Here is a 23,458-nt window from a genome sequence, read left to right as displayed (position 1 = left end):
AAAACTAATCATCTCCTCTTCTGAGCCCAAAGAGGCTACAGTGTGGACGGGTGGCTTTTTATCTCTTTTATGTGAGTAAGGGAAAAAGGGTCATTGCGGTTCTGTTTTGTCTCGTTAAAGGTTTAATGGGCCATGGGGAAGGACAAGTGAGCAGAGGGCTCTGTGGCACAGCCCTGCTGTTCATCACAGGGTGTGCCCCCCTCTACACGTGCAATAAGGTGGACTCCTCCTGTCTGCAGACCATGGCTGCTCATTTGCTCGCTTGGGCTACAGGAAGGGCAGAGCTGCTTTAAGGAAAGTTTCTATCTGCATAAAAGCCAGAGCCTTCTCAGGTACTGAGAAGGGACAGTGCAGATGGTGCTAATTTCCAGAAGTCCTACGTTTGGAGGGACCCCAGGTACCCCCACAAGAATTCTTTGTTTTCTTAATGTTCATTTTCAAAGGTGCTCTGGAGGTCTTCTCTTTGCAGGAGGCCGCTGCTTCCTCCCACTCATCCACTCCCGACATGTTTGCTCCCTCCCCCGCTGCTCAACAAGTGCCGCAGCTGGATAAACAGTGATCGCAGTCGCTTGCAGCCCTCCAGTGCCTTTCAGCGTGACGCTGGCACAGAGAGATGCTTCCTGAGCTGCCCGCTGTGGGCAGATGCTTGTGCTGTAGCCTGCACAGCAGCACGAGCATCGCTTTGGTCCCAGCAAGATCAGGTTCAAAACACACAGGACCTGGAGGTGCTAATTACAAATGTGGGCTCTCTGTTCTGCACAAGGATAACGAATTCGGGGATCTGGGAGCTCTGGGTCTGTCTGATGGACAGCTGGACTTAGATGGAATGGTCTTAGAAATGTTCACTGGAGCTTTGATCCCTGCTCTGTTGATTCATTGTCCCTTCTCTGCTGGCTGTTTATGGAAAGGGCATCTAGCACATCTCCTAAGTGGCACTGCCTCTGTCTCACCCCAAAAGAGCCTGCTGTAAATGTGGGAGAGGAGGGACCCCCGTAAGTGTAATTTGCACTTGTGGCTGTCGAGATTGTTAGTTCTTACTTGTTTGTGGAGCTCTTTGGAGTTCACCACCATGGAGACCTGGCTCACCTGGTAGCAATCAGGCCTCTTTCTACACAGCTGCCCCAATCTGGCTGGGACTTCAGGAGCCAGGGAGCATGGGGGACAACACGCAGTGATGTTGTGGTGGCTCCATTGCAGTTCACATTGCTTTCATGAAGGGTCCTGTGCAGCCCGGTCAACTTGTAGGTTTACTCCCTTGGCTTACAGGGTTGCCATCATCCCTGACCAGGGCAGGGCAGCTCTGCCAGACCCCTGGCCAGGGGCAAGCCGGGTGCACTGCCTGTAGCACGGCCAGTACTGCCTGGCAGAGGCTGGCTCAGCCCAGCCACCGGTGGTTAGAGCGGTTGAGAGCGGAGGCGTGAGGATCCCTTCCCTCCTTTGCCTGCTCTTTCCTCCAGTGTGTGTTAAATTGCTTCTTATTTTATTAAAGACTGAGCCTCTTTAGAAGCTCTGCTCGGCCTTCTCGTTAATCACCGTGACAGAACATGACAAATCCACTTTGCTGAAGCACTTTGTAAAATCCCCAGTGCTTTGCAACAGCTTATCCAGCAGCACCTCCTCCCTCCTCACTGTCCTCGGGACACCTTCCCTCCTCCTCCTCCAGCCCATGTAAGATGATGTTGCTATTAGAATTGGCTATATCCAAGGGCCTTGCTTTCTCCTGGGTCACCCGGACAGTCCTGGCATTTGAAGCTCAGTTCCTTGATGGCTTCTACCGATTGACTTATTGCAGCCGAGACCATGTCCCTACAGCTCACTGATGTGTGTTTACACAAGACTGTGCAGCCCACCCTTCACATAACCATTAATTTTATAGAGGGCATATAACAAAGATGGGCCTCCAATATGCCTCCTGCCTTTGATCTGTGTGGGGTGACTGGCCTGATGGGTCCAGCGCCGCCGGCGACGCTGATTTACTCTGCTCTGTGGACATAGCTTCTGGAGCAAACAAAAGCTTATGTTTTGTCTCAGTGGTATTGCAATACCATTACAGGCTGTACTGCTGTCTGGTTGTGTTTGGTCTGGAAGGGCAGGGATGGCTCAGGGTTTGCTTGCCTTTAAATTTTTCTTTCAATGTTAGCTAAAGAATTTGGTTCATGCAATCAACAAGTGCCCCAAACCCACACAGACGGGTAGGTGGGTTATTAAGGGTCTATAGCGTTGCTAATGGAAATAAAGTCTGTGTCTTGGCAAGCTATAAGCATTGACCTTGTGACAGCTCACTCTGAAACAAAATCTCTCCAAAACAGTTCTCTCACAGAACTTTATTGTCATCCAAGCCAGACTTGGAAAACTCTTTTTTTTTTTTTTTTTCTTCTTCCAGTCTGGCATAAATTAGGATTCCTGGATCTGAGTCTGACCTTGCCCTCCAAAATGAACTCTCTGATCAGAAACCCTTTTGTTGTTTAGACCTGGCATACCAAGTAGGATAGTGACCTCAGCACCAACACCTCTGATGGGCGATTAGGAACAACCAAATCTGAGTCCCTGCTGAGCTCCTGTCCTAAGTTTGAGTGGAGTTGTTTTGAGTCGTTGAGCCTTCTGGCTGTGAGTGTTGATCTTAGCTCTGTCTGTTGGTCACTGTGAAGGTGCTAAACTTTATTATTTTTTTTATTTTAACCAAAAGGTACCCTCTAGAGGCAACCCTTTTTGATCAACTACAATGGAAGCCGAGCAAAAGTCTGAGTGGCATTTGACAGTGCAATTTTAAGTCACCAAAGCCCGATAGCCAAACCATTTACCATAGTCCACGGTACGAAGGAGTCACGCTAAGTGAGAGATTTCCAATGCAGAAAATGTTTGTTCATCCAAAGTCTCCAGTTTTGTTTAGGGACTTTCAGCCAGGGGCATTTTCAGGATGATGACGTATTCTGCAGGTGCTCATCGTGGTATCTGCCTCCCGTGCAAAGAAGAGGTTGCTACCTGTTATCTGTCAGCTCGCCTGTTATACTGCTTAGTCTTACTTCTTGGCACTTTACATAAAGAAAAAAAAAAATGAAAACAGAGCATCTATGAAGTATGGAAAATGTAGAAACCCCTGACAGTTGTATGGTGTATCTTGCTTCTCCCACAGAGAGGAAACCACAAAATAGTGAGTCCAGGGGTTACTTTCCACACGCACAATATCTATCAGGATTTTGAGGAATTTTCTGGGAACTGATGAAAGAAATGTGCTGTTTAAGCTCTGATATTTACTGTGCAATGCTTCTGTACAAGGAAGATGCTGTGCTGCACGCTGTCAGCTTCCAAAAGTCTTTCCAAAATAAAAGAAATGTAAAGGATTTCAGGGAATTCCTTCCAGGAGGGGGGACTGGCTCCTATGGGATCAGAGGCAGAAACAAAGGGGAAAATTAGCTTGTACTAAAGAGAAAAGTTACCTAATGTGTTTAATAGCTGCAATTTCCCCATTAATCTTTTCACACCTTTGTGAGATCACTGATGCTGGTGGAAAATGCATAGGCATTTTAGCAGCAAAGGGGCTCTCACCTCCCCAGGTTCAACTTTCTCAACCCCAAGGGGTGGGCAGGATGCAAGCGGGAGTCACACAAGTACCGAGTCCCCCATGCTCAGAGGTGTCACACTCAGGGAGGGGACTCCTGTGTGCCAAAGGGCCAAAAATGAGTGTAACAGTGTTGAGAGCCTGACTTGCATGGCTTTCCCAACACAGGGCTTTCAGAGGCTGCCCTACGCTCACGGTGACTGTATGCAGTGCTGCTAATTGGGGGCATATCTTAATTAATGAGCAGAGAGTTGGTGAAAGCGCATCAGCAAATGGGAGCAGCATCAGGATCAACCCCACAAGATGGTACAATGTGTTTATCTAGTCCTTGTTGAGATTTATTGCATTAAAAAAATTAGTTATTGTTTGTTTGTCTTCTCTCTTTCAGGTCCACCTGTAAGTACCAAACCTCTATGGTTTTAGAAGCTGTTGACACAGAGTTTGCGGGGCATGAACTAGCAAAGTCTCCTGTCTGTGGTGTCTGGTGCGGTAGCCACCTTTGCAGTCCTGGCACCCTGGGATCTCCAAAACAGCAAGTACTGCGGGTGCTGTGGACCCCTGTTGGGTGGGATTGCTCTCGGCTGCATTGCAGCTTCTGAGGGTGAAACTGAGGGAGCGCAGGGATTAGGACACGGCAAACGCAAGGGACACATATCTGTGTGTTACCAGTTAGCCCCAAATACCCCAGCGGAATTGGCTGTATGCACTTCACATGCACTGGATGCCACACGCTGAATGAGACGTGTTTGCGAAAAAAGGAAAGATAGATCGCAAACACATGGCAGGAGCTGAGCTGCAGAGGCTTGCTCCCTGCTACTCACTCGGGCTTGCTGAACTGTTGGGCCTTCAAGTATAGCTGCACGACTATCAATTTCAGAGAAAAAATTGTGTTGACAGCTTCCTTTTCAAATGTTAGCTAATGCAAAACCTCAGAGCAGACCATTTGGGCTTCAGGAAAATAGCTAGGTTATTGCAGAAGTTTTCTTACAGCTATTAAGAGACCCACAGTGAACCAGAAGCAGCAATGCAAGGAATGAGGCCATGTATCGACATCTCTCAGGATTATAAAGAAACACTGTATTGTCTCTAGCACAGTCCTTACAGAGGAAATGGTTTATATTCATGTACAATAGAGTAACTATACTGAGTTTCTGTGAAGGAACATGAGAAGTTAAATATACGGTAGTCATCTTTTGTCTGCTCATGCAAAAACATCTTAAACAGTTTGCAGATGACTGAGTTCGCAGTTCTGAGGAGTGGTTGCTACACAACCTATTTGCCCCTTTCGTCAAATTGAAATGCTATAGACTGAACTCTCACAGATACATGAGCACAGCCCAATTTAATGACAACAATCTTCCAAAAAGTTGCACCTTCCAGGCCAAAAGGTCTGAAAGCGTTTTACAGCTGGAAGTCCTGAGCCATGCAAACCTTCAGTGATAGCTTATACCAGTGGGCTTTCAGGACTGGCTGCTGAAGTGGAGGTATTTCAGCATTAGCTTTGGGTTACTGGGAGGAAAGCAGTACTTTGGAGGGGGCTGCAAGTGGAGTCTGTCCAGAGCTGTCCCTGCCACTCTGCCCCGGGCAGGCACCTGTTGGCACTAAAGGGATGGGGCACAAAATTGGTAGCAGTGTTGGCATTTCTATTATTGCCATGAGAAATTGGAGAGAAATCAGTAAGCCAGCGTTTCCTGGAGAGCAGTCTGCGCCTTTGCAGGGTGAGGAAGATGCACGCACCAGGCTTTCTCTGCAGCAATAAGGGTTAGAAATTTAATATCGTAATGAAAGATTGAAGTCTGGCAGAAACACATGGGACCACCAGAGAAGTGCTAACAATATACGCTACCATATCCTACCCAGCTTATTGCGACCCCTGAACTTGTCTCTGCACGCAGACTTTCAGGACGGGCCGTGAGGAATGCTGCAGCCCATGGAAATAACAAGAGGAAGTTGGGCAGACCAAGCATCGTTAACCAACGTGGAATTTGTCTTGGGCTAACAGCACCTTTTTCTCATTCTGGTCTTCTGGGGTTTTGGATCGTCTGGTGAGCGAGAGCAGCTCAGTTGCTGTGAGCAAAAGTTCGCCGCTGAAGAGTCAAGCAGAGTCCTCCATGTTGCTATAGGAAATATCCCCCCCGCTTCCCCCCCCCCCCCCCCGCCATGTTTCTCATGATTAAAACCGCATGGAAACTCAAGTTTATGAGCAACAGACCTGGGCTCCTGCCTGGCTGGATGTCATACACAATGTTCTGTATAGTGACTCCAAAACGCTGACAACCCCACATCTCTCTCCCGGGGTTTTTTTCACAGCTTGCAAAACACAATATGCCAGGTGACAGGGCTTAGCTCCTGGTGCCATTGTCAGCTTGAGTGTGGGGATGGGCACGAAGTACTCGTTAGACTCGTTAGAAACGTGCTGAGCCCTGCTTGTAGTCTAGGATGACCGGGAGAAAAGCCAGGGAAATGGATGAGCAACACCCCACCAGGCAAAGGGGCCTTCATGCTCTCCTCTTGCCCAACAGATGCTCCCATGGTTATTCTTGAAGTCAGTCGAGGCTTTGGTGAAGGGAAGGGCAACCCGCAATCACGTAAGAAATTTGGTGAGATTGGGACTAAAAGGGGCAAAGGAAGGAAGGAAATGATGAAATCGTGCAATAGTCCTGAGGTTCCCGGACTCTTTCGCTGTCTGGACCACATCCGAAGGAAAAGATCCTCTCACGGACATTTTCTCTCCCATTTCTGAACATGCAACATTTCTGTGGCAACTGCAGCAATTCCATACATGAAAAAATAATATTTAGCAGATGGAAACTAAGGAAGAAAGTCAGAGCCCTGTAATTAGCTCGTTCTCCATGGATTTGCAGATACCTTCAGAGCCTGTGCAGAGAGCTGTGGGTAGAGCCATGCTGAAACGAGAGAAAACTTAACAAAGAGGGGATTAGGAAACTGAAGCAATCAGAGCTGATGGTTAAGAAGCTGTGGAGAGTTTTTTAACCATTCCATTTCCTAAACCCTTACATGTGATTTGGTCTCTTCATCAAGCCCTCCCTTCAGGATTTGAGGCTAACTTTCGCTGTTTCTGTGTATTTTGTTTCAGGGCCCTACAGGAAGACCAGGGCTCCAGGTAAATACTTCATTCCTTCTTTTTTGTTCCCTCGTGCTCTCTGTCTGGCAGTACTTTCATCAGAAGGCCCCTGGGGTTTGTAAGCTGAGAGAAAGTAGTGATCTCGCATAGCAAACCTGATGTGGAAGAACAGCATATTGCAAACAGGACATGGCTCATAACAGAGCAGGGACCACAGGAGCTTTGTAGGAGCAAATTTAAGGGTAATATAATCCCTATGAGCCCCCTGCATGTGGGAAATACTCTACTTCTGAAGATGCCTTTGTCACCTTTGAGGTTAAAGAGGTGCAGTATTCTTGCTGATGAGGCTTGCTAGTTGCAGGAGGATTTAAAAGGCCTGGGACAAATGCAAAAGTCCATAATAACAGTATCTGCATCTGAGATAGTCATGAGTGAGGAAGAAGTGTGGGTTTCAGGGTTACGGCTGCGTGCTTTCCTGGCGATGGCTCCCTGCTCCCCGGGCTGCTGCTTACCTGGAGACTGCAACAGCCGTAACAGCAAGTTTCCTAATGAACAAAATGCAAACTGTAGTGTTGGCTCTCCCCCTCATTCAGGACAGAGGCTGCTTGTTGCCTTTCATGCTCCTGTAGCTCCAGTGTGGGAGCTGCAGGCAGCTTTGCATGACTTTGTAACCGACATACACGGTATCATCCACCCACGAGCGCTCTTTCCTGGCTCCCTGTCACAGACAACCTTTCCTTATAAACATCTGGCATTTATTTGCCGTCCTCCCGTGAGCTCCCCCCTTTGCTATTATTGCTTGGAGGGCTGTAACGCTGCGCAGCCACATACCAGACACGGTGTTGTCATGTACCACTCGGACACCAGGTACTCGCTGGAGACCAGACACAGCTCGGCCGCGACCTCGGGCTCTTCCTGCTCGGGCACCAGCTACAGCAGAGCCAAGAGAAACAAAATCAGCTTTTACCTCAAACCAGGAGGGAGCTCAGCTCTGGAGAAAAGCAGCATTTAAGGGACTAAAAGCACAGGAAAGCTCAGCATTGTGTTCTCCAGCAGCCACAAAGTAATCCCAGGGCAAGATGCTGACACCAGGAGTTTTGCTCGCTGCCGGCACACAGAACAGTATCGCTGGCAAATATTAGTGGGACTGAGAACCTGCCTAAAACCCTAGAAGAAAGCAGTTTCCCATAATATATCATCTACAAAATTTAAAATCAAGCAGCTGTTTAGCGTTGCATCCATCTGCAAGGGATGCTTTTGCAATGCATGTATTGCCGCTTTTCAATTTGTCAAAGCATGCGCTGCATGGAAAAGAATGCTCCAACACCAAACGGCCCCCCAGATCCGCAGAGGGAAGTGGCTAGGCTTTCACCAGGTAACGGTTTGATCCCAGGCAATAGCATCCGAGTTTGGGATGCACAGCCAAAGGAGCCTCTGCGTACACCCAGCAAAACAGATAGAGTTAAGCGCATTCCCCTTCCAGAGATTTCAGACTGCGTTCATGCACATTGGGACTGAACATGGGGGAAGGCACAAAGAGGTGACACCGATGGGGCTGATGTCTCCAGCTGCAGAAACCAGAAAACCAGATTTATGTCTACAGATGAAGGCAGCCACAGGCAGGAACGCTCCGTTTTACATAAGGAAACTCCAAACGTTGCTGGAAGCAGAACTGAGAGATCATTATCATGTCATTTTTTGCAAAATATATAGGAAAAGCTACATGACCGCTGAAGCCATAATCATCAAGATCCTTTCAGCAATCAGCTTCTATCTTCCAAATCTGCGCAGCCTTCAAATTTGGTGACCAGGAATGCAGAGGGGGTTGATCATTATTTTTGTTTTTTAAATTGCATAGTTAAATTTAACTGTAAGAGGCAGAACACTGCCTTGTAGGTAAGTGGCTAAAGAAAATTGCCACCAGTCTTGTGTTCATGTGTTTACAAGGCTCTGTTCACTGTCACCTGACCCAAAGTCATCCCCCAAACCACTGTTAGGATGGTTCACACCCTGACAATTCACTGAGAAGTATCTCAAAGGGATAGAGGACACTGAACACAGCTGCTCATATGTCTTCTTCCAGACGTGCTTTTTCCTGTGTCAGCTTGTTTTCCCACATTTTTCTCTTGCTTCTGGACAGGACCGTATTTTCAATTCTAAGAAAATCCTGTTTTAAAGTGATAATGCTATAAATAAATAGCTAACACTAGGGGAAAAAAATGTGACAGTTGGCTACTGCAAGAAGCCAGTTCCCAGGACCTGAATTTTATGAAGTGTTGGAAATTGGGATTATACTTTGTTAGGCTGCAAACTCTTGCCCTCCTTTTGATGCCTAAATCACTATATGTCATTTCTGTTGTGAGACGTGCTGGTTTGCCATATGCACAAGTGAACTAGTGGCTTATGCATGTTGTTAAAGACAGGTTCGGGCACATGCAAACACACTTTCATCTCTCTCTCACTTGCTTTCTTCCTTTTTCAAAATCCCTGGATGCTTGCACCACAGCAGGAAGCTGTGTCTGTGGCACAGCTCATTCGTGCTGTTTTTATAACCTTGCTTTTGGCCAGTTTCCAATTGCCTCTGATTTTGCCTTAATTGCCAGGGGGACAAAGGCGCGATGGGGATCCCTGGGCGGCCGGTAAGTCAAAACATCTCGCATGTACCTTGTCCTCCTCATCCTCTTCCAACCCCCAAGGTTTTGGTGTGGCTTTTAGGATGACCCTTGGCAGGTATCAGCCTGAGCAAAGCCACCCTCCCTGAGCTCCACACCTGAGGGGCTCTCCTGGTCACAGCAGGGTGGCCAGCCATGCTGATCACATACGTGCCGGGGGGGAGTGTGTTTCCATCCCCTTTGCCATACTGCTCAGACCCTCTTCTAGTTCAGCATCCCCCTGGGTTGGGTGCCTCCTGCTGCCACCTCATGCACCAGCTGGGCTTGCTAACAGTGGGCTTGCTAACATGCACCCCTGCCTGCCACCGGCAGCTGCCCATTCCAAATAACCCTGCCCTGAACAAGGTGGGGCCATCCCCTGCCTGGCTGAGCACTGTATTTTGGAGCCGCTCTTTGCTCGGGCACCCCACGGTGAGGATGGGAAGGAGGACTGGGGCAGGAGCTGGGGCCAATCTGCTCATCCCAGCCCCACAGCCAGGGTTTTGGGGCGGGGGAGCATGCCTTTGCCGCTGATGCCTGTGTTTGTGTCTCTCTCTCTCTCTCTCCCCCCCCTGCACCCTCTTGCACATGGCTGTGATGGGTGCCACTGACCAGGGACTAAAAGGGCAACCTGGAGAGAAGGTGAGTCGGCTCCTCGCAGCCCATAGCATCCCCAACTGTCCTCCTCTAGGGTCAGCCCCCTGGTCACAGTCATAGCCACTGCAGCCAGCTTTGGGCTTTCACACACCCCCCCAGGCTGCCCTCTCATCTCTGGTAATGCGAGTTTATCTCCCAAATTCCTTCCAGGCCACTCAGCCTCCAAAGACATTGCGTTTCTTGTTTATGACAATTTACTAACAGCATAAGAGCCAGTGGGCACATACAGGGCTTCCCTCGAGGCTTCCTGGGTTTTAACTGTTGAGTTCCTTCCCCGCTGGCAGCTCCCCTTGCCCTGATCAACCCATAGCTCCCCTCCGCTTCCCAGGTTAGCCTGATTGCCCGTGCAAGCCGTGGCAAGGAAGAAAATGGCATGGCACGCTTCTGACTTGGTGGGACCTCTTCCTCCTAAGGAAAACAGATGGTATGGTTTAAGCCTGCGGGAAGCCACCTCCCAAACTGTTTGCCGTGCAGCAAATGGGTGTTTTGTCCCTCGAAAGAAGCCGTGGTTTGCAAAGCATCCTGCTGCTGGCCTCCGTGTTTTGAGGTGTTTGACACTTCAGTGTTACTGTATTTTCCCAAGAGCTGTGAGTACCTCCTACCTGCAAGAACAGCAGGATGGAGGTGTTTAGGGAGGGTGAATAACTGAATAACAACAGGTAGAAACTAGGAAAGGGGTGAATATTCACCTGATAGGGGGACCATCTGTGCCATACCAGGCCTGTGTACTCCTATTCATAGGAGAGAAAGAAAAACAGCAAGGAAGGAAAAGGTGGGACGGAGATTCTCTTGCCTTGCTTTCAAGTTTCTGCTTTCTCATTGGAGTCAACCAACATTACCTAGCAGGCCAAGATTTCACTGCCTGAAGCCGCCCTGCTTTTTCTCTGCATGTCCTTGCACCTTTGCACGTCTCCACCAAAGCTTTCAACATGAAGGGACAGCAGATAGATGCAAACAAACAAACAAAGGAAAAATCACTCTTAATTGTCCATGCTTTCCCAAAGCCTTCCGTAAGAGTCCTAGGTCCTCGGCAGGCCTCAGCTTTGTTTTGCAGAGAGCTCTGCTTTCTTGCAGGCTGCTTGGTTTATGGAATGCTCCATCCCAAGGTTCCTCAGCCCTGGGCGCTTTTGGAGCTGCCCTCAGGAATATGCTGTGTTTCCCAAAGACAGGGATATGTCCTGCCCATCACACGTCGTGGGTGGCTAGGAGCTGGAGAGGCAGCTGTTTTGCTTTCCAGCAAGGACTTTGCTATTTTCATCCACATCCCAACTGAGTTTGAGGAGCACACAAGGGAGGCGCTTCTGGAGGCAGCCAGTGAGCTGCCCGCAGCTCCCATTTCCCTGGAGCCCAGCACATCCCTCCTTCTTTTCTTTCTTGTGCAGGACACAGTCCTCCTGGACTCGCAGGAAGAAAACAGCAAGGATTTGAGGCCGTCTTTCACACTTGTAATAGGGCAGAACCTCTGTTTTGCCAGAAAGTGCTTTATGTCTTTCTAGTTTTCATTGCTGTGCAGCTTCCACTTTCTGACATGCCTGAGTAGCTCCAAACAGTATCTCTTCTCCTAAAGCGTGGGGTAAGAGCTGCGGGAGTCCAGAGCAGCAGCTGCCCCATAAGCCCTGAAGGTCTCACACCTTGAGGACTGTCATTTAACCCTGGTCTTGATGGGATTATAACTGTCTTTGTAGTTTCCACTCCTCCTTTTCTCACCCCTTTTCCTCTCCCTTGTCTCTCTGCAGGGTGCTCCAGGAGAAGCAGGCATGTCTATCATCGGGCCCCGTGGTCCACCCGTAAGTGGTTTTTCTCTCTATTTTTGACTGATGCAGGATGTGGGCAAGTTACAGGGAAAGACTTAGGAGGGGTGGTAAGACACAGCATCGGCTGGAGAGAGCAAAAACCCTGTATAATGTGGTTCCCATGCTGAACCAGTCTTGGTTTTATACTGTTATTATATACTATATATAATGAAATTACAGCTCATACTCCAGAACAAATGAGGAAGCCTTCCTTTGCGAGGAAACCATATTCCTGTATTTAAAGGAAGAAGCATATTTCCTTCTTGCAACAGGGCTGCTACTGCTTTTGGAGAAAATGTGCCCTTTGTCTGGCTGATGCCTTTGGTTTCATTAGCAGAGGACGAACTCCCTGATTTTGCAGAAGAGCAGGATCAGAGCTAAGCTGGTGACTGGGGAACTCCCAAACATGGGTTGTTCAGAGGTCCTTGTCAAGTACCCATAACCTTGGAAACTCTTCGACGGCACAGTTACTGCTGTCTGGAAAGTCCCTTAGCTGGCTGGGGAGATGAGAAAAGTGTAGGCAGGATTTTGCACCCTCTTCCAGCAGAAGTGTCCCTGCCAGGTGCAACGAGTCAGCCAGACAAAGCTTTTTGCAAGGATGGGGTCATAAAAAAGATCAACATGAAGGGTTGGAGCATTTACGTGCCCTAAATGCCTGGTATTTCTTGCACTGTGGTTCAGCCATCAAGCCTCTGCTTTTGTGCAGATGCAGCCAGTCCTTCCTACTCCACCCTTGCACAGCCTCCACCAGAGATTTCCATGAAAAAAGACCTGCTGACTCAATTTTCTCCCTCCTAGTGGGCACTTCCGATTTTGATTAACCTGTGAAGAGCACCGTCCTTGACCCGCAGAGAGGATGGGCTGCCGGCAACTTTTGTTTCACAGAGGAGGTCAAGTGAGAGAGACCTAGGCAGTGCAAACACTTGGCTACATCTGGCTTTACAATTAGCTTTGCAAAAGCCCCATGATAAGTGTTTCTAATAAGAAACAGCTTTGTCAGTTCCCAGGCCCACCTGCTTGGCATGCTGGAGTTTGAAAAGTGACAGAACTGAAGCCCAGGACACAAACGGGTCTCCCCAAGTGTTTTATGCTCAGCAGAGTGGCCGTGTGGCCAGGCCAGGAGGAAGGGCTGGCAGGTCCCTCCATGACAAGCTCTGAGTGAGGCCACCTTGCTCTACAAGCAGCAGGTTTTGGAGGGTAAATGTCCCATTACTTTTGCTATTTCCTCCAAGCTGTATCTCTCAGCCTTCTGGATAGTGTGGTTATAGTAATTGGAGAGAAAATCTGTCAGTCCCTGTCACTGAAGGTCCTACAAACACAGACAGGCACCACTGTTTTCTTGAAGACATGCCTGGTCTGCAGGACAATTTTTCATGTCTGCTTTGGTGCTGCTGCTTTGCCTTTTCTGCTGTTTGAGAAAGCGCAGAACACATTGCATCTCCAAAGCAGCAGAGAACTTAGATGGCAAACGATATTTTAAATGGGCTTTTGCTTACCCTAGTCAAAGCTCCGAGGTGCCAGGACTGGCACAACTCCACACTTCACCCCCTGTGAAGATGATCCAGTTTCCTGGGGAGCTGGTGATAGGTCAAAAGGATGGCTGAGCACTGAAGACAAACATGGAAACCCCGGCCAAGGAGCCACTTGGAAAGACGTGGGATGACAAATAGTTTCCAGATTTTTGTTTGGAGGTTAAAGTTTTCGCTAGAGCTCAGAGCTGCTTAACTTCTGGCCAGAGAGGGACAGTGCACCAATAGTGGCAGAAACAGACAGTCTCCATGATTTGGCAGCTCCCAAGATTGCATACTTCATACGATCAACATTTTAAAAAGAAGACAAGGAAAAACAGCCACCCAAAAAAACCAGTCTCTTGGAATTGCTCGCTGCTGAACTGTTGTTTTGGCCTGATACCGTGCAAATCACTCTGCCGTCCTCTAAGGACAAAGAGGCAGCAGTCTGTAGTCTGCAGAGGAAGCCAAATTGCACAATTTCCAGGTTTTCTCCGTAAATCTTTTTTTAGCACTTCTTGTACAGGGAGGTGTCCAGCAGCGAACCAAAATTAATGAATTGTGGCTAAGCTTTTCTTGATTCTTGCCTTTTCAGAAACCAGCGATGGACAGATCCTTTAATTTATAGCCTATCTTCCCTCCTGGTCACTGGCCAACACGACCAGGTGGTTTTATATGTATCTTGCAAAGCAAAGCTGACCAAGTTCAACTTTGCAAAACTGAAAAAACAGTGCAAATGGGATTAGGTTCTGCTAGCGTTGTGTATAAAAACACAACCGTTCAGCACAGCGCAAGGCGTTTTGAGGTAGGGGCATCCCTCAAACTCCGCGAAGAGGTTATCTGGCCCCATCTCTGAAGGGCCAGATCTTCTCTGATTCTCTCTGCAAGCAGAGGGAGGCTGGAGGAAATGTAACTTGAAGGTGAAGGTTTTCCCTGACAATGTGGCTCTGAACTCTCTCTCAAGGGATTAGCATTGCTGCGCTGCGGCAAACCTCAGCCTTGCAGCCCAGCATGCCCGTCCCCTCCTTCCCCTTCCCTTCCCTTGGCACCACAAGTGATAGCTCTGCTTAATGCAGAGATGCACCCAGGTGCATTTCTTGTCAGAAGTGAACCCTTGTTTATACCCAGCTCTTTCATAGGAGACCCTTGTGGGACTCAAAGATTCTGGTTATGGTATCTCAAATTGCCTAACAAAGCATTTTCTTCCCCAAAACAAAGCATGACAACACAGAAGAAACCTGGGCTTTTAGGCATCGTAGCACGGCTTTCAGGGAAGCCAAGACTCTGCAGCGGTCACTCGACGACTGTGGTAGAGGATTTACCTCATCCTGCTGTTTCCATCTACATGGGTGTGCTTCCAGATCTGCTGAAGTCTGGTCCATATTGCTTCCTGATTTGGCTAACACATTTTTCGGGAAATTGAGATTAAAAAATCCTTAAGTAAAGTGATATCTTTTCTGGATACCCACAAATCTAGGGTATCCTGTGACCTGGGATGTCACAGGTCCCAGAAACTGAAGAACTATGAAAAATGAACAGCCAGGACATTTTCTTATTTTCAGTGTTTTTAAGTGGGTGATGAAGAAGCTGCCAAACACATCCCAAGCCAGTATTTGCTGTACCTGATCCCAAACTGGTAGCCAACGCTGGCTAGCCAGAAAGAGGCGGGGGAAAGGACATGGTGCTCATGTTCCTCTCATCACACTACTTAACTCTCCTTTTTCTCTTAGCTCTCACAGGAAAAAAAACAGAAAAGAAAAAAAAATTAATCATCTCTTCTCCGGAATTATTTGTGAGGGAAATGAATGCACTGGGACATGAGATTAGGGGAGGAGGAGAAGAGGGATGGCTTTGACACCAGTGACCTGCAAGGTTTGTCTTGCACAGAGCAGCACCCTACATTAAACGCCTCCAGTTTATGGCAGAAAGAATTGCCATAAAATGAGCTCAGCCCCTGGAATATACTCCAAAAGCCTAGCGTATGGGCTAGGGACACCCACTTAATTAATGTAGAAACTTCAAGGAAACTGCCTGCAGTCCAAACTGGACCCGTTCCAGGATTTTCTTGGCCCCGTACAAATTGGAGCTGGGATGAGAGATTTCCCCTCCTTCCCAAGACGCTTTCCCCTTGGATGAGAATTGGGTCTTGGGTAGCTCTTCAGAGAGTCGTAGGATAAATGGGCAGAGGCTGGAGGAAGGGCTACGTAGGGAGGACTTAGGTCAGTCAAAATCTACTTCAGTTCTTCTAAACTGCTGTCTCCGTTTCGTCCTTCCCAGGGACAGCCTGGAACAAGAGGTTTTCCTGGATTCCCGGTAAGTGCAACTGCTAATTTATGAGGTATGGGTGTGCAATATTACTGGGAAATGTCAGTAGTGCTCGCTGTATCTCACCATTTCTGTCTGAGACCAAGGAGCTGATCTGAACTGTTTTTTCTTTCTTTTAAATGATACTTAGGGAAAAAAAAACCAACCAAAAAACAAACCACACAACTCCGAAAGGAAATTAATTTAGAAACCCCCAAAGTGTTAAAATAACATAGTTGAAGCAGAGCTGTTCAGTAAAAGAAAACCATCCTAAGAAATACCCCCAGACAAAGAAAATAACCCCTAGGTAGGTGAAATTCCAACCTTAATTGAGGCTTTAGGTGATACTGCAATAGCGGTGAGTAACTGCAATCCAAATGGCGCCCTGCGTGATGCAGGTCGGCTGGGGGCCATACTGTAGTCACGCCAAAGGGAAAGTACAAAAAACATAAGGGGGGGCGATTCTTCTCCAACGCTGTTACAGACGGGCAAGGGAATGGAAAACAAGCCCAGGAGAGGACAACGCAAATTTAATTTCAGTCCTACAGTTGCTGGCAACACTCCTCTGAAGCATTGAGGCTGCTAGAGAACTCAAACAGTTGCTATTTATTCTTATGCATTTATCCTGGATGACTAGGAAGCCTAAGGCAAACACAAATACTCCCCGTATCCTTGCTCCCGCCAGGCAGCTCAGCTGCTGCTCCAGGACACACAATGTGCCAGAGCAGGTCTATGGGGGAGACTCTCACGCCTAGAAAACAGGAGGAATTGGCAGCCTCCGAGCCATCTGACCGGGCTCCATGGCTCTGCCCTTTGCGAAAAGAGGGGCTGTGAGCTGCCCCTGGGCTGAGGAGAAGCAGATCTCTCCAGGACTTTGTGGTCTTTGGCTTTTGGAGGAGCAGAAAACAAATCAGCCCAGCTCATGAGAAAATGCCGGGTGGGACAGTGCTCTGTGGAGCCTGTTTCTCATCAAATAGTACCTTCAGAATGAAGCTGAGCTGTATGTCACCTCTTCCCTGGGACACTTTTATTATTCTGTCATTTGCAAAAATTCTTCTTCCCCCAAAGGTGGGTGCCTTTTTAAATCAAAGTCTCAAGAAACTCGCCGATTTCCAACTAGTTTACAGTACACTGTGTAATTTGAAATGCTGAGGGTTTTTTGTAAATTGACCATGAATCCCTCCTCCCTTCCTTTCTTGTGTCCGGCGTTGCTTCTGAAATGGGCTGACAGTGAGCAGGTCCCTGCAGAAGCAACTGGGAAACTGGGCTGGTACCCAGTGGGCCAGGAACCTGCTGGGACTCGGCAGGAGGGCAGAGAGAGTCACCTCACCTCTGTGTCCTTTCCCCAGTCTGTGCAATCTTGTGACATGTAGTGCTTGCTGGGGCAGATGGACAGACACCCCAGTGAAAGCATTTCTTGTCATTTCTCCTTTTTTATTTCAGGGCCCTATTGGCTTGGACGGCAAACCGGTAAGCAAACAGCTTCTCTCAAAGCTTTCTGCCCTGCCTCCTGCTAGGTCCCACTGTCCTGCCAGCCTGCGTGTTATAGAGTATGTTTTTAAGAGGATTATTTTGCAATGTCACGCAAATGCATGGATTAAAAGGAAATTAGAAGGGTGGCAGGCAGGAGGATACCACAGATGCCTTGGAGGAAATGCAGAAGTCAGGAGATTAGAGAAGGCAGAGTGGGGCTGCTCCCTTTCTAGGCAAATCTATAAAATAGCTCTTCACGAGTGCAACAGCCTGGCTGCTGCAGGGAAAGCCTTAGCAGGCACTCCCACCCTGAGTCAGACAGACGGAGCAGGTCCCCTAGGCACCGTCCCTCTGCCTTAGACAGCTGACAGCTTCATTTGGAGTCAACCCTACAGCTTCTTTCTCTTCACTGCTCTGCTGCAAAGAGTTGCAGTAGAAGAAGAAAGGACCCTAAAGTCCTCCATGCTGTCTTTAGAGCCTCCTTATAATCAGGTTTGTAGCAGAGAGAGAGAGACCTAAGTTATCCCCATCCTTCAGAGAGCTAGGCAGAAATAAGGCTCCTTCACTATGAACCCAACTGACATGAAACCCACGGAGGCTGTAATGGAGAAGGAGCAGGTCGCACATACCTCTGGCACCTAATTTCCTACAGCAGGACCCTGTTTTTGCCATGAGGAACATCACCCTTAAGAGAGATCCAGCAGCATCTCTCTCGTACTGCTCAGGGGACACATGTGAGCCCCAGCAAGGCACAGCGCACTGCGCTCAGGTGAAGCTGCTCTGCCACCGCAAGGGGAGCTTAGCCCTGTCCTGGCCATGCCCCGCAGAGCCTTTGCACCCTGGATTCATCCTCCAGAGCTTTGTTCTCAGAGTTTTGGGTAGCAGGGAGCCGTGTCCTGTTAGGCGTGTGAGCAGAGCTCCACATGCACGGCACTGCATCTCCCTTGACCAGGTATAGTAACTGCGGGCACCTCCCGAGGCAAGGGGCAACATCTTCTAGAGATCTTCTCCAGAGGCTGAAGCTGATGCATGTTTTCTTTCTTTTTCAGGGTCATCCTGGACAGAAGGGGGAGATGGTAAAAAAAAAAATAAATGTCTGTCTGTGGGTGATGGGTTGATTTAAAATGACAGTGCCTCTCAGCTGGAAACGAGCTCGTAGGCAGGGTGGAAATCTTAGTTCAGCTAATCCACTAGCTACGTCCCTAATTCTGTAACTTTATAATAGCAGTGCTGGGATGCACATCTGTAATTTTTACATTATGGCTATCAGATCGTAATGTCACAACAGCAACTCTCTAGTTACGCATGGGATATGTTTTTCTTGCAGTTAGCAATTATGTTCTTTAAATATACACCGGGAGCTGACATTTTTCGTAGTTGGCCTCATAGCAGAAGTAAAAGTTGATGGAAAGATTTCTGAAAACCCATCTGGCAGCTTTCAACTTATCTAACAACAACAAAAAAAGCATATTTTATGTATTAAATGTCTGTCTTTCCCCTCTTGAAGCTCTGTTTCATATGTGAACTGTACTAAAATGCTTTTGGTTGAAAATTATAAGCTTAGGCTGCACTTGATGGAAAACCAAATGCAGTCTTGTTCCTCTTGACATCTCTGATGATGAAATCCCCAAACATGAGTATGCCAAGCCAGCAGCTCTGTAGCCACCTTCGCTCACTGAAATGCTGAACATTTTCTTCTGCTAATTCTATTTTTTGAGCCAGTCTAAGCCTCTGGCAAGCACATGTTGAAGGTCCCCCCTCCCCGCTCCTCAGTGGAAGGGTGAGCTGACATCCCCCTCTTGTGCAATCCTGGCTCAGGCAGTTGCAGCTCAGGCTTCAGTCCTGGCTGCTTCTGGTTCAATCCCAGTGCATCGACCAAGGAGATGCGCTGTCAACTGAGGTCCTGGGAACAATAAGGGTGTGTTTTCCTGATGATTTTTTCCCCTCTCCTTTTAATAATTGCCCCCTGCAGTGCAGCCAGAACATGTGTGCATTTTCACTCCTCCAGAGTAACAAAGGGAACACAGATCTCTCTTGGGAACTTTTCTCCACAATTGTTTTTAAAAGCTGAGTTTCCACCTACTCCATACGCTGAGAGGTTTTGTCTTGTCACTGTAAATCGGAATCCGTCTCACATTCACAACAATGTGTTTCTTTAAAGGGTGCTGCAGGTCCCAGGGGACAACCCGTAAGTATCCCATCCCTTGCAGTCGCACCACCTCCTAATCCCTTTCCCCTTGCATGCGCTGAACTCCTTCATTTACTGAGGGCTTTTTTTTAATCGCTTTTCCTTTATAGGGACCCCCAGGACAAAAAGGAGAAAAGGTAATTTTAATGGGAGACATGTTGAAAATTAAATGTAAAAAATGAGCAGGGAAGGGACTCGGCGGGTTTGGTGCTGCTCCTTCTGACTTTGAGTGGCTGAAAAATACAGCAAGAGCAGAGGGCTGTGGGGAGAGGGGTGCTTGTCGGGTGCAAATTGGCGTAACTGCACTGAATTCAATATAGTCACAATGATTTACACCTTCTGGATCTGACCCTGCGTGCCTATTTTGGTCCTCTCTGTTTGTGGTTTAAACTATTTCCTTTTAATCCCCTTCTTTCACAGGGTCAGTGTGCAGAATACCCACACAGGGTAAGTCATTAGCGTTATTATCGTATGTCCCTTGCCTTCCTGCGTGTTAACCCTCCTTTGTTTGAACGGCTTTTTGTTGGAAATATAAATCGTTTCATTAACAAGTTGTGTCATCAGGGCCCCGAGGGCAGCGCTTGGCTGCCAGGAGGGATGTTGGTTCTCTAGACTGTTCCTGCCCACCAGGGCTGACCCCCAACTAAATGCTGTCATTGCTGCTTCCTGGAGACCCTCCCATGCTCTGTGCTGGAGCAGGGAATGTCCGTATCCTCACCCTGAAACCCAACAAAACCTGGGGTTTCTGGAGGAGTAGAGGTCACCCACTCATGCCTTGTGTTGCTCCATGAGCTCTGTCCTGCTTCCTCAGACTGCTGTGGTTGCATGGCCAGGAGCAGTTGGGGGTTTGTAGACTTCGGGGAGACTCTATCATCATTCCTCCCTTTTTCTTCTCCCTCATGGTCTCAATCCTGCCTAGAGATGAGGGGAAGGGTTGTGCTCCCTGCCTGAAAGTAATCCTGACCACCCTGGCCACAGTGCTCTGGCTGGTCCCTGGTGAGCTGGTCCCAATGCCAGTCCCCCAGCCGGCTGGGCTTTCTGCCTGCAAAGAAGAGGAGGAGAGGGAGGATTGATGCCAGCATCCATTTAGTGAAAGCCAGGATGTTGCCCCGCTTGCTTCTTCATCCTGAGCTGGCTGGCATATACCACAGCCAAGAGAGGAGAGAGTACATCACGGGGTTTGAGGGGATTACAGGGGTAAAAATGTAACCAGCTCTAAAAACAGCTGGACTGCTGAAAATCCACTGGAAATGCATTGGAACGACATCATATGAAGTGCCTGGAATTTGTAATCTGGGTGTACAGGGAGACAGGCTTAAGGGCTTTCTGTTTATTTTTGGTGGGCCTCTGGACAATTAGCTGGGCTCTGGTCCCTGACCCCAAGGGAGCGGGGCCCTGGATGCTCTGTGCGGCAGAGGCAAGGGAATGAGCTGGGCTGGCGGTGAGGGAGAAGGGGGCCATCGGTATGTGCCAGCCCTGCTACAATAATACCCAGTCAGCTGTGTTTATTTAAGCGAGCAGGCTCACTAGATCGTTATGTTAAAAAGAAGCTAACAACAATGTTCACCCAGAGGTGTCCTGGGTTCCTGTTACAGCCCTTGGCTCTGACTGTCCTCAGTGCTCAAGGTGAACAGCGGCAGCAGGACCCACAGCAACACTGGGAAATGGAGATGCAGATCATGCATCACTGGGAGTAGCTTGGGTTCAGACCTGGGGGCAAAGGCACACACTGGTTTGGGGGCTGGGGGTTGTAGGCATCCCGGAGTGACGTGCCGCAGGGCTGTGACGGTGAGGAAAGGGCAGGTGCAAAGCCTCACATCCCAGCAAAACCTGGTGACGTTTCCTTGGCTCTCATAGAGGTACTTCTGGAGTCATCAGGGAGCAAGCTCAACATTTTAAAAATCCCATGAGTCGTTCCCAGGCAGAGACATGCTCACGGGAAGGGTGACTGTCATCAGATCAGCTCAAGGGTGGGCTGTCCCCACGGGTCTGGTCACAGGCGCACGTCAGACAACAGAGGTATAGTTCCCTCTCTTTCTCCCAAAATGAAAATTAGGATGAGCCTTGTTGTAAAAATGCTACACATTTGACTGAATTTTTGCAATTTGTTCTTGCTTTACTGATTGACAAGGTCCTTTGTCAGATGTTCTGGGCAAGGAAATGAAAAGCAGCAGCCTGAAAAAACAGGGGTGTTGTTTCAGTCTTGTTTCATCTTTATTTTCTTAGGAAGGAAATGTAAGGTTAGGACGTATGCCTTGGCTCGTGTTGCAGTTTCCTATCTTTTTTCTCTATGAGTCCATATGGCCTGCACTGCTGTGAGGGGGAGGCCGAGGCGCGGGGCTGCCCATTCGGTGTGAGCTGGCCGTTCAACCTGCTCCAAAGCACTGCCCTGGGGAAGGGCTCTCGGCTCAGGGAAGAGGAGGACCAGCTGTGCTCCATCTCCTCTCAGAAATGCCACGTGTCTAACTGACCCCTTTTGTGTCATGTGCCTTCACTGTCCCCTAGGAATACCTAAGTACCACCCTTGCAGCCCTGCGGTCTAACCAGATCCTTACGCTAAAGGTTTGTGGGTAACGGTCTGATGGGACCCAGTTCTGATGCAAAGGCTTGAGGATGCAGATCCAATATTGCACGCTGCCTTCTGAGAAAAACTTGCTGTTGGGACACAGAGAGGGCAGGGCAGGAGCTGGGTGGAAGAGGCTCCTTCTCTAAACTCTCCCACCTGAATCTTGGTCTTGTCTCTCCTCTGCGTTCAGGACTGCTTCCCTCTGTTTCCCTCCTTATCCTTTCCAGCATCCTTCCTCTGCATTTCTATAAGCTGCATAGTATTTCAGATACAATTCAGCCACTTGAGGAGCCAGCTCAGCTGGGTCTGGGTCACTCGTACAGACCTGCTAGCGCACCTAGCATGGGGGTGTGGGGATTTACAGCAACATCTCCCTTGAGAAGGTCGGTACAGTCCTGAACGCTCTCCTGAGTGATGGGACCTCTCCTGCACTGTCTTTCAGAAAGAGAAGGATTTCCTTCAGGTAAAATCAGCCCTGCTGATTTTCCAGCAGCATTGCTTTTGTTGTGATAGCTTGTGGCTGTCCGGATCAGTGCATTTGAACACAGCTGCCTGATCGCAGGGCAACAATGCTGCAGTATTGGGTTGCCACTTCACTTTGCAACAGGACTGGATCCTTTGCTTTCACTGCAAACACAAAGAACAATGTTTAAAGGGATTAAAGCGCGCCGCTTGGATGCGTACGATTACTGTGGTGGGAGACCTACAGGCACACCTCTTAGATCTGAGTGCGCAGCTCACACCGGGAGACATCGCACGCAGGGGCACGTTTTTGTGCCTGTGCACAGAAAGCCTGTTTCTCTTCTGTGTAAATCAAGAGCAGCTTCAATGGAAAACTGATAGGAACAGGAAAGTGGATCAGGCCAGAGGAGCATTCCTGGGCCTGGAGCCGGCACGGTGGCTGCCAGGCTGCCAGCAGCATGCGTTCAAGTGGAAACTGGATACAGCAGAAGGATGAACAAATGCTCCTGAGCTTTAGTGCATTTGATTTCTATGTGTCCGGGTCAGCTTTGTGCCCTAAGGCAGCATTCCTGGCTGTAAGCAGTCAGAGGCTGATGTTACCATTAAACAAGGAAAAGCAAAGCACAGGCTCCCAAGGCAATACCCTGCTTGGGACTCAGAGGCCCCAGGGTCCAGTCTTCTCCCTTGGCCGTGATAGTTGCGTTGCGGAACACCACCAGGACCTGTTCGCTGGCTGTGATGCCTGCTGCTGGCCCCAGCTAACCTCCCTGCACTCCCTTCCACACCCCGAGGAAGGGTGAGGCCCAGCAATACACTGTGCTTCTTGTAAGGGAGGTGGAAAGAAATAGGAAACTGCACTTGGAAAACTTAGACAAAATCGGCATTTTGATAGTTACCGCAAATCTGATGATGAGAACTTAAGAGAAACAGTCCTGTCACCGGAGAGCTTAGCAGAGCCAGTGTGTGGGATGTCTTGTGATAAATACTGCCTGAGGAGAGCAGTGGAGCAGAGTAAGTTTTGTCTCTGAGCAGAGAAAGCAGTAAAAGCTCTCTGCACTGGGAGCATCAGGTTGGCGAGTGGCCACCCTGTCCCTGCCGGGCTTGGCACAACGGCAAATCCCCCTGTGAGCAACGCACAGTGTGGAGGAGCTAGGAGGTCTGCCAGCAGCTACCCGTGCCACGCACCTCCACGTGCGTCTCTCGCATGGTGGT

At 48.8% G+C, this 23,458-nt stretch overlaps 1 protein-coding gene across 1 annotated transcript in view; it reads left to right on the top strand.

Annotated features, from left to right (window-relative positions):
* Positions 1–23,458, top strand: part of COL13A1 (collagen type XIII alpha 1 chain) — a 102,384-nt gene that overhangs the window by 24,575 nt on the left and 54,351 nt on the right. Inside the window, exons 4-13 of the mRNA XM_074593151.1 lie at positions 6,657–6,683; positions 9,248–9,283; positions 9,911–9,937; positions 11,689–11,739; positions 15,531–15,566; positions 17,001–17,027; positions 18,080–18,106; positions 19,192–19,218; positions 19,329–19,355; positions 19,639–19,665. Coding sequence (XP_074449252.1) covers positions 9,263–9,283; positions 9,911–9,937; positions 11,689–11,739; positions 15,531–15,566; positions 17,001–17,027; positions 18,080–18,106; positions 19,192–19,218; positions 19,329–19,355; positions 19,639–19,665 — 270 coding nt within the window. The 5' untranslated portion in view covers positions 6,657–6,683; positions 9,248–9,262. The remainder of the gene's footprint in view (positions 1–6,656; positions 6,684–9,247; positions 9,284–9,910; positions 9,938–11,688; positions 11,740–15,530; positions 15,567–17,000; positions 17,028–18,079; positions 18,107–19,191; positions 19,219–19,328; positions 19,356–19,638; positions 19,666–23,458) is intronic.

The sequence above is a fragment of the Larus michahellis genome, chromosome 6, assembly GCF_964199755.1.
Source record: "Larus michahellis chromosome 6, bLarMic1.1, whole genome shotgun sequence".
Lineage (NCBI taxonomy): Eukaryota > Metazoa > Chordata > Aves > Charadriiformes > Laridae > Larus > Larus michahellis.
This window is presented reverse-complemented; position numbering and strand designations above follow the sequence as displayed.